Source organism: Cebus imitator, unplaced genomic scaffold, assembly GCF_001604975.1.
Source record: "Cebus imitator isolate Cc_AM_T3 unplaced genomic scaffold, Cebus_imitator-1.0 Scaffold205, whole genome shotgun sequence".
Taxonomy (NCBI): domain Eukaryota; kingdom Metazoa; phylum Chordata; class Mammalia; order Primates; family Cebidae; genus Cebus; species Cebus imitator.
In genome coordinates, this window is record NW_016107520.1 from 732,547 (window position 1) to 742,547 (window position 10,001).

General features: G+C 36.2%; 1 protein-coding gene across 1 annotated transcript in view; it reads left to right on the plus strand.

The window, feature by feature from the left end:
* The window catches only part of CPLANE1 (ciliogenesis and planar polarity effector 1), a 160,689-nt gene that overhangs the window by 55,622 nt on the left and 95,066 nt on the right, over positions 1 to 10,001 (plus strand). Inside the window, exons 21-25 of the mRNA XM_037745599.1 lie at positions 2,312 to 2,450; positions 7,596 to 7,705; positions 7,859 to 8,017; positions 8,752 to 8,860; positions 9,598 to 9,604. Coding sequence (XP_037601527.1) covers positions 2,312 to 2,450; positions 7,596 to 7,705; positions 7,859 to 8,017; positions 8,752 to 8,860; positions 9,598 to 9,604 — 524 coding nt within the window. The remainder of the gene's footprint in view (positions 1 to 2,311; positions 2,451 to 7,595; positions 7,706 to 7,858; positions 8,018 to 8,751; positions 8,861 to 9,597; positions 9,605 to 10,001) is intronic.

Below are 10,001 nucleotides of genomic sequence, written 5' to 3' on the forward strand. Positions count from 1 at the left end.
CTTCTGCCTCAGCCTCCTGAGTAGCTGGGATTACAGGTGTGTGCCACCACACCTGGCTAATTTTTGTATTTTTAGTAGAGATGGGGTTTCACCATGTTGGCCAGGATGATTTTGATCTCCTGACCTCGTGATCCACCTGACTTGGCCTCCCAAAGTGCTGAGATTACAGGTGTGAGCCACTGCACCTAGCCCTCCAAATATTTTTAATTCAGCCTTAATTAATATTAAATTTAAAATGATATAATTATTTTTAGTAGGAACCTTTAGAGAGATTTGAGAAGTTATCTAAAATTATTTTTGAAAATTAGCCTTTTTTAGAGAAAAAGTTTGTGAAATTTAGATATAGTTTCTATAAATATATAAATTAAAACTGTACTCATTTTATATTTTGGCATCACAATGGAAATGGAAAATAGATAGTGGTTGGTTGTCAGGGGTTAGGGAGAGAAGGAAGTGGGCAGTGACTGGTTTTATTTTTCTTTTTGGGGTGATGAAAATGTCCTGGAATTAGATAGTGATGATGGTTGCCTAACTTTGTGAATATACTAAAAACCACTAATTGTACACTTTTAAAAGGCGACTTTGATGGCATGTGAGTTTTAGCTCAGTTAAAAAATGGTGCTGAAACAAAGATTCAAAACCATGTTAGTTTTCTATTTCTAACCTAACAAATTAATACAAATTTAGCAGCTTAAAATAGCATCCATTTAATATCCCACAGGTTCTGTGCATCAGAACCACTACAGGGTGGTTCAGCTAGGTCTCTGCTTAGAGTCTCACAAGGCCGATCAAGGTGGCAGCAGGACTACATTCCTTTCTAGAGGCTCTAGGGGAATATCTGTTTACAGGCGCATTCAGGTTGTTGGCAGAATTCAGTTGCATGTGGCTATAGAACTGAGGTTCCCCATTTCCTTGCTGGCTCTCTCTCTCTACCTCTTAGTATCATCCTGGTAGTAAATGCCATTAATGTATTTGACAAGAAGTCTGTCATTAGCATGCTTCCCAGGAGATTTGATTAGATTGTCTTTCTGGAAGTGACTAACTGAGGGGAGAAAATCAATTGCAAACCTGCTGTTAATGTTTCCTTCCCAGGTTTATGTCTCTTAGAGTCCTTTCCTGAAATGTGGAAATAAATTTGATCATCTCCAAATATCTTTAAATCAGCCTATTATCTGTAGAAGCTCCCCGTTTTTATTCTTGATTTGTTAAAATAAAAACTAGATAATTTGTCCTGTACCATATTCTAGATTTGTCAGATCATTTCTTCATTTAGTGTCATTTAGCTTGTTTCTCTTTTTTTCCCCCTGTAAGTCGGTCATTAATCTGTGCTCATTGAGGTAGAGAGGTTTAAATAGATTGAGGGTCAGATTTTCTTTTTTAAAATTTTTTATTTTTTGAGACAGCATCTCACTCCATCGCCCAGGCTGGAGTACAGTGGCATGGTCTCGGCTCACTGCAACCTCCGCCTCCCAGGTTCAAGCCATTCTCCTGCCTCAGCCTCCTGAGTAGCTGGGACTACAGGCGCCTGGCACCTTGCCTGACTAATTTTTGTGTTTTTAGTAGAGATGGGGTTTCATCATGTTGGCCAGGCTAGTCTCAAACTTCTGACCTCAAGTGATCTTCCCACCTCGGCCTCCCAAAGTGCAGGTATTACAGGCATGAGCCACTGTGCCTGCCGTCAAATTTTCTTAGAAATGATCTTTCATAATTATTGTGTACTTCTCTGTTGTGCTGTGCCATGTGACACATACGTCTGCTCATTTTACTTTTAGGGATGGGGAGATTGAGTTTGGATCATGTCACACCCTCTATCAAGTATTCCCATCAACCCATCAGCTTTTTGCTGTGTTAGCATTTACTAACTTTGCCTAGAGTTATTATTAGGGATTGCCAAATGGTGTCTTTCTAATTCTACCATTTGTAGATTAGTTTTTCGAAAGTTATGTATGTAGGCATAAATGTTTTGTATTTGTTTTAGTTACTGTAGACAGTTTTATTTGGGATGAGATTAAGATTCTTAAATTTATTTTCTTTGCTATGCCTGTGAGGAAAGCCAGGGACAAATAGCATTAAATTTTTCTTATACAGGCAAAATTGTGTCAAGAGGGTGCAAATGATTTAGTTAGAAACTTTCTTTTCTGAGATAACAAGCTAGTGACTTTCATAAAGTAATGAAACAAGTATAGCTTGTTTCATGTACTTTGTTTTTCATTCTGTGTGGTTTCTTTTACTTGCCTGATTTTTTTATAGTTTCCTTTAAAAGTGATTTATACTGTTGATAATTAACATATTTGTTATTCTTTACTTTTAGATTCGAATGAAAGGATCCCTTCCTTCATTGAGTCCTTTTCCTCAGTCATTACTTAATTACTGTAAAGGAGATATCACATTCTTTAGACCTGGAGCAGCTGGAGATCACAAGCTTGATGAAGCTTCCATTAGAGCAATAGGTTTGTCCAAAATGAACTGCTTGCTTAGACATTAGGCCTAAGTATGAATAATGGAGGATTTTTCATTTGATTTGGGAAAGTAACTACTGACTCTTCAAAGTACAGTATATTGTACTTTAACAGCTATGTATATACATATATGGTATATATGATAGTAAGTCAGAAATTTATTATATAAACAAATTGTGATACCTTTCTTTATTTAATTGATTTTTTTTTTTTTTTGAGACAGTGTCTGGCTCTGTTGCCTGGGCTGGAGTGCAGTGGCATGATCTCAGCTCACTGCAGAACAACTCCTGGGCTCAATCCATCTTTCCAACTCAGCCTCCTGAGTAGCTGGGACAACAGGTGCACACCACCACATCCGGCTAATTTTTGTACTTTTTGTAGAGACAGGGTTTTGCCATGTTCCCTGGCTGGTCTTGAACTCCTCTGCTCAAGCAGCCTGCCCGCCTTGACCTTCCAAAGTGTTGAGATTACAGGCATGAGCCATCGCACTTGACCTAAATTAATTCCTTATTCATGGTCTGTGTCCAGTTATTTGCATAACAAGTTCAAAAAGTAAAACTTTAGATATCATTTCATTCTTTTCTTCTTAATCTTTAGTCCTTATCAGTTCTATTTATATTAAGCCCTGATCTTATCTTTAGAATTTAATTAAAATGTTTACTTTTGAGCTGGGCACACAGTGGTGTAATCCCAGGTACTTGGGAGGCCGAGGTGGGAGGCTGCTTGACCCTAGGAGTTTAAGGCTATTGTGTGCAATGATTGCACCTGTGAATAGCCACCACACTCCAGCCTGGGCAACATAGTGAGACCCTGTCTCTAAAAAAAAAAAAAAAGTTTATTCTTAACTCACTCACCCTTGGTACAATCTTACATGTCCTAGGGTTCAGATTGTCTGTGTTTCCAACTCTAATAGCATTGAAATGCTTCCTGATTTCTTCTCTCAGCTGTCATGAGCTTAGTTTCATAGACTCTTCATTCCCTGTAACAAGAAAGGACCAGGCACAGGTGTCATCTGGAAAAGTATGTCCAAACTCATTTCATTTCTAGGTCTGTAAGAAGTGAGTTAAATTCACAATAATCCCAGGTAAAAGATATTTGCTCATAAATAGGGACATAGTCCTTTGACGTGATTTAAATAAAGATTTGAACATGTATTTTTAATATTTTCATTTTGATCCTAGGTTCTATTTAATTATTCTTTTGCTTGATTTGGTCTCTTTATTGTTGAGAAATGATTTTGGTAGATTAAAAATATTCCTTTCTGGCCAGTTGCAGTGGCTTATGCCTATAAACCCAGGCTGAGGTGGGAGGATTTCTTGCTCCCAGGAATTTTAGGCTGCAATGAGCTATGATTCTGCTGCTGATCTCCAGCCTGGGCGGCAGATCAAGACCCTGTTTCTTTAAAAAAAAAAAAAAAAAACAAGGTTCCTTTCCTGTTTTGTTACCTAAAATAGTAGATTTCAAACTCTTAATTTTATATATTTATTTGTTTTTGAGACCGAGTCTCATTCTGTCACTTGGCTGCAGTGCAGTGGCACAATTTTGGCTCACCGAAATTGTAAGCCAAATTTTTTTATCTACCGAAATCATTTCTCAACAATCAAGAGGCCAAATCAAGCGATCTCTACCTCCTGGATCCAAGCGATTCTCCTGACTCAGTCTTCCAAGTAGCTGGGACTACAGGCGCCTGTCCCTGCACCCGGCTAACTTTTGTGTTTTTAGTAGATACAGGGTTTTGCCATGTTGGCTGAGCCAGTAACTCCTGACCTCAGGTAATCCATCTGCCTCGGCCTCCCACAGTGCTGGGATTACAGGCGTGAGCCACCATGCCTGGCCTAGGATTTCAAACTTTTTTGAAGTTTTTTACTATGAAAAATTTGAACCAAAGTAGAGATTTATGAACACTTGAGTACCTCTCACCCACCTGCAACAATTGTCAACATATGAAAGCAAATCTGAATATATCATAAGTGCCATAAGTACTTCAGTATGTGTAGTGAACATATGAGGTATTTTTAAAAACCACAATTCTATTATGACTGACAAAATTTACAATCTTTAATATTATATAGTCAGGCCTGCTTAATGATGGAGATGCGTCCTAAGAAATGTGTCATTAGACAATTTTGTTGTGTGATCATAGGATATACTTACACAAAAGTAGCCTAGTATACACTGAGGCTATGTGATATGGCCTTTTGCTTCTAGACTACAAATCTTTACAAGAGGATTGCTTGAGCCTAGGAATTCAAGGCTATTGTGTGCAAATGATTGCACCTGTGAATAGCCACTGCACTCCAGCCTAGACAATGTAGTGAGACCCTGTCTCTAAAAAGAAAAAAGTATTGCCATACTAAATACAGCAGTACTGAATACAGAATGTGACTATGCTGAATACTTTAGGCAATTGTAACACAATGGTATTTGTATATATAAACATATCTAAACATGGAAAAGGTACAGTAAAAATACAGTATAAAAGTTTAAAAAAATGGTAAGTATAGGACACTTACCATGAATGGAACTTACAGGATTGGAAGTTTTTGCTCCAGGGGAGTCAGTGAGTGGGTGGTGGGTTAATTTGAAGGCCTAGGACATTACTGTATAGTACTGTAGACTTTATAAACACTGTACACTTAGACTATACTATATTTATTAAAAATATATTTTTTTCTTCCGTAATAAATTAACCATAGCTTATTGTAACATTTTTACTTTATGAACTTAAAAAAATTTAAAATGTTTTTGACTCTTGTAATTATATTTGGCTTAAGAGACATACAATTGTACAAAAACTATTTTTTTTTTTTAAATTAGAGATGCTGGAGTACAGTGGCATAATCATAGTTCACTGTAACTTCAAAGTCCTGGGCTCAAAGGATTCTCCAACCTCAGCCCTTTGAGTACTGGGACTACAGACTTGAACCACTGTACTAGCTAATTTATTTTTTATTTTTTGTATAGGTGGGGTCTCTGTTGTCCAGGCTGGAGTGCAGTGGGGCCATCAAGATGGCTCACTGCAGCCTCCGCCGTCCGGGTTCAAGCACTTCTCCTGCCTTAGCCTCCTAAGTAGCTGGGGCAACAGGCATGCACCACCATATTTTGTATTTTCAGTAGAGATGGGGTTTCACCATGTTGCCCAGGCTGGTCTTGCCCTCCTGAGCTCAAGCAATCTGCTTGCCTCTGCCTCCCAAAGTGTGAGTTTACAGGTGTGAGCCACTGCACCAGGCCACAAGGCGCTCTTGATATATTCTATTGTATTCTATTTTTAAGAGATGATTGAGACCACTTAGTTGATTATATAGCCTAGTAATTAATAATAGATTGTAATCTACGTTCTGAAAAACACAGATGAGGGATGTTTCTAGATAAGTCACTGTTTAGTGTGTTGTTGCATTGTATCTTGCTAGTTCTTGGCCTTAGTTCTATCCCAGCTTGCCTGTGAAATATGAAATAATGAAACACATCTGTCAGTAATGATGCCTTTCTCAAAAGATTGGGCCGTGCTCTCCTGACAGAATCTATGAGAATCTGATGTGTGGGGTGGGCTGTATTGTGAAAATGCTCATTGGAGACCCTGGTAGTCCCCCTGGAGCCATGTACCTACCATCCTCTCTCACTATTGGGATGAATAGAATGTGTAGAAGACCTGCTTTCTGCTCACTTTCCATAATGTCAAACTGTACTTTTTGGCTTTGTAATACTTATTTTAAAAAAACATATTAACTAGCTCCCTAAAGAAAATGAAAATACTGACTAATATAAAAGTCAGATTATTGCAAAGATAAGGCTTATTTAAAAAATTAAGGCGTAGACTAGGCACAGTGGCTGATGCCTGTAATCCCAGCACTTTGGGAGGCTGAAGCAGGTGGATTACCTGAGGTCAGAAGTTTGAGTGCAGCCTTGCCAACATGGTGAAACCCTGTCTCTACTAAAAATACAAAATTAGCTGGGTATTGTGGCATATGCCTGTAGTCCCAGCTACTTGGGAGGCTGAGATGGGAGAATCACTTCAACTTTGGAGGTGGAGGCTCTAGTGAGCCAAAATCATGCCACTGCACTCCAACTTGGGCAAGACAGAACAAGACTCTGTCTTGAAGATAAATAAATAACAGTAAATAAATAATTAAGGCATAAATGAATGAAATTAAATTTTAGAGTATTATCTTTCTTCTTCCAAAGGAAAAGTTCCTAGTTTTTTATTTTTCCAGAGACAGGGTTTTGCTGTTGTGCTGCTAGAAACTCACGTGTGCAAGTGTCTTAAACATGCATTTACAAGTGTCTTTTGTATGATGATTTCTTTTCCTCTGGGTAAATACCCAGTAGTGAGAATTTTGATTCAAATGGTAGGTCTACTTTTAATTCTTCAAGGAATTTTCACACAGTTTTCCATAGTGGTTGTACTACTTTACATTTTCACCAGCAGTGTAAAAGTGTTCCCTTTTTACCCATCCATGCCAACATGGAGGCTGGTCTCAAACTCCTGGGCTCAAATGATCCTCCTACCTCAGGTTTCCAAGTAGCTGGGAGACAAGGTCTTGCTCTGTCTACAGAGCCTACACCACCCAGTTGAAAAGGTCCTATTAACCATAGAACAGTAAGGAGAGGGATAGTTTTCACTTAATTGGTCACATGTTAACTATAATAGAAATTTGAGATTAGCAGAAGAGTGGAAACTTGTTTTGATAGCTGGATTGAGCCTATGCGTTGTGTATAGTTAAATCCTGATGCTCCATGCAATGGAACACTGTATTGGCAATAAAAAACTTAGTGTGTTTATATTACCACATGAAAAGGTATCTAAGATATTGTAGGTGAGAAAAAGCTAGTTGCAAAGCGGCATACATAGTATGATTTTATAACTTTGTGCACTTGTATTGCTTTTAATAAAACATTATATTCTATTGGAAATCATGGTTTTAGTATTGAAAATGTTTAAACATAAATGAATATCAATAAGTGATTTTTAAGTCAATCTCCATAACTTTTATATAAATTTAAAATGAACATGTGTTCATTTTATAATTAACAAAATAGATTTATTTTGGAAAAAAAATGGTCAGCAGAGGTGGATTTGTTAAAATATTAATGTACATACTCATACAATTTTCTTTCATATTTGTGTTCTTGCTTTAGGTAGCTTCAGAGAACTTTGTGCTTTGTGTTGGATTCTGCATGTCCGTGATAAGTTATCCTATAATTGCAGGCAATATCAGAAAGCAAGAGAAAATGTAAAGGGAGAAAAGGTATTTACCAGGACAAAAATAAGAAAAATGAACACGTTAGTTGGGAAATTATTGTTTAAAAGATTTTATATTTGTAGCAAAACTTTATTTTGAACTCATTCTTGTCTATCATCTAAAGTAAAAAGGAAATTAATGTTTTCAATATCCTTTTAGGACCTCAAAGTGGAGTTTGATTCTTGTATGGTTGAGCACTGTCTTAGTGCGGTGGAATGGGCTTATAGAATGCTACCTTTCTCTCGGTTTTTTAATATGGAAGAACTTATTCAGGATATAATTTTGAGCCTTATTGGAGAACTGCCACCAATTAGAAAGGTAATGTGCTTGTAGGTGAAAGTAAACTAAATCAGAATCAGGGACTTTAAAAGATTTTTATTTAATTTTAATTAAGGTTGATGTTGCTTTTCTTTGGGTTATTTCACTTAGCATAATATCTTCTGGATTCAGAAAGATAAATACTGTAGGACCTCACTTACGTGTGGAATATAAAAGTTGTAAACTCACGGAAGCATAGTATGGAATGGTGGTTGCCAGAGGCTGGGGATGTGGTGAAAATGGGGAGATGTTGATCAAGGGGTATAAATTTTCAGTTATGAGATGAATAAGTTCTAGGGATCTAATGTACATTGTAGTGACTGTAGTTAATTGTAGTGTATTGTTTACCTGAAATTTGATAAAGGAGGATATTTTAAGTGTCCTCACTCTACACACACACACACACACACACACACACACACACACACGTAACTGTGTGTATTGATGTATGTGCTAATTAATTTGACTATGGAAATCAGCACAGAATGTATATGTATATTAAATCATAACATTGTACACCTTGAATATACACAGTTTTTGTCAATTACATATTTTAAAATAAAAAAGTAGGTTGATATTAAACTTCTGTTAGCAGACTCATGCTCAGAGAGAAGTTTTGACCTGACCTCGAAAGATTAGTAAGAAATATGCATTTATATTTTGAGTTAAAATACTTGTGAAATGAAGAAAAAAATGATTTTTCTCATAAAACTTAACATTTGTTTTTTCTGAAGGTAGCAGAAATTTTCGTGAAAGCATTTCCCTGTCCTGAAGATGTGAGGGTTCCCTTAAGAGACAAATATCACTCTCTTCACCAGAGACTCAGACACTGTGTTGTGAAAGGTATTATTTGCTGTTTCTCAGATAGCTAATTGATAAATTGCAGAAGATTTGCCTTTTTGTTTTGAAAATATTTGTTTTCTGTTGCTTATATGTCTGTGCAGTTCTGCCTCTTCCTAGAGATGAGTGTGAGAAAGTAGAAACATTTCTCCATTACAGAAAAACGAATTCTCTTGCTTTGGAACCAGGTGACACTGACTTCGTTTCATGGCGCTGTCAGTCAGTAACTGTATGACCTTAGGCAAGTTGCTCAGTCTCTCTGAGCCTCATATCTTTATTCGTAAAGTGGGCATAATGCTACCTGCTTTATTATGTATATTGAGAGAGGATTAAATAAGATAATGTAAAATGAGCATATAGTGCTTTGTATATTGCACGTATTTGTTGAAAACTAGCAGTTTTTCTTTCCCCTTATGGTTATTTATGCTTCTAATTTTCTTCTTCAGAATTAGAATACACACATTTTTTATTGTGATAAAATATATATAATATAAAATTTACCATTTTAGCCATTTAAAATATACAATTCAGTGACATTAAGTACATTTACAATGTTGCAGAATTTTTAAAGAGTTCCAATTACCCTGCTTTTTAGAACTATAATTCAGGATTTAAGTCCAATTATGTCCAGTGATTTCATATTATGGCATTACTATATTGTATTTGTGATTTATAGTTTTCTGAATACTTTTTTTGACATCCTCTAAAATATTCTGTTTATGTATTTTTTTTTTTTGAAGTGTCAAGGTAAGTATTCATATTTTATTCTTTTTTTTTTCCCATTTATTTATTTTATTGCATTTTAGGTTTTAGGGTACATGTGAAGAACATGCAAAATTGTTGCATAGGTACACACGTGGCAGTGCGATCTGTTTATGTATTAAGTAATGTTTTAAAATTTTTCTGTAGGCAGTCTTGAAAACCTTCCCTTGCTATTGTTTCTTATTACTTGTAGTAAGAAAAGTGTCCTTGATTTTTTTGGCTAGAATCATACTCCTCTACTCTGTGAGAATGGAAAAAAATTAGTTATTCTTTTTATTAAATATAATTATCCTTCTGAGTTTTAAAACCATTAAATCACTTAAAGTTTTTTTTCTAGGGCATACTTTTTTTTTCTTCATGAGGCCTAGGTTCTGTTTCTTTT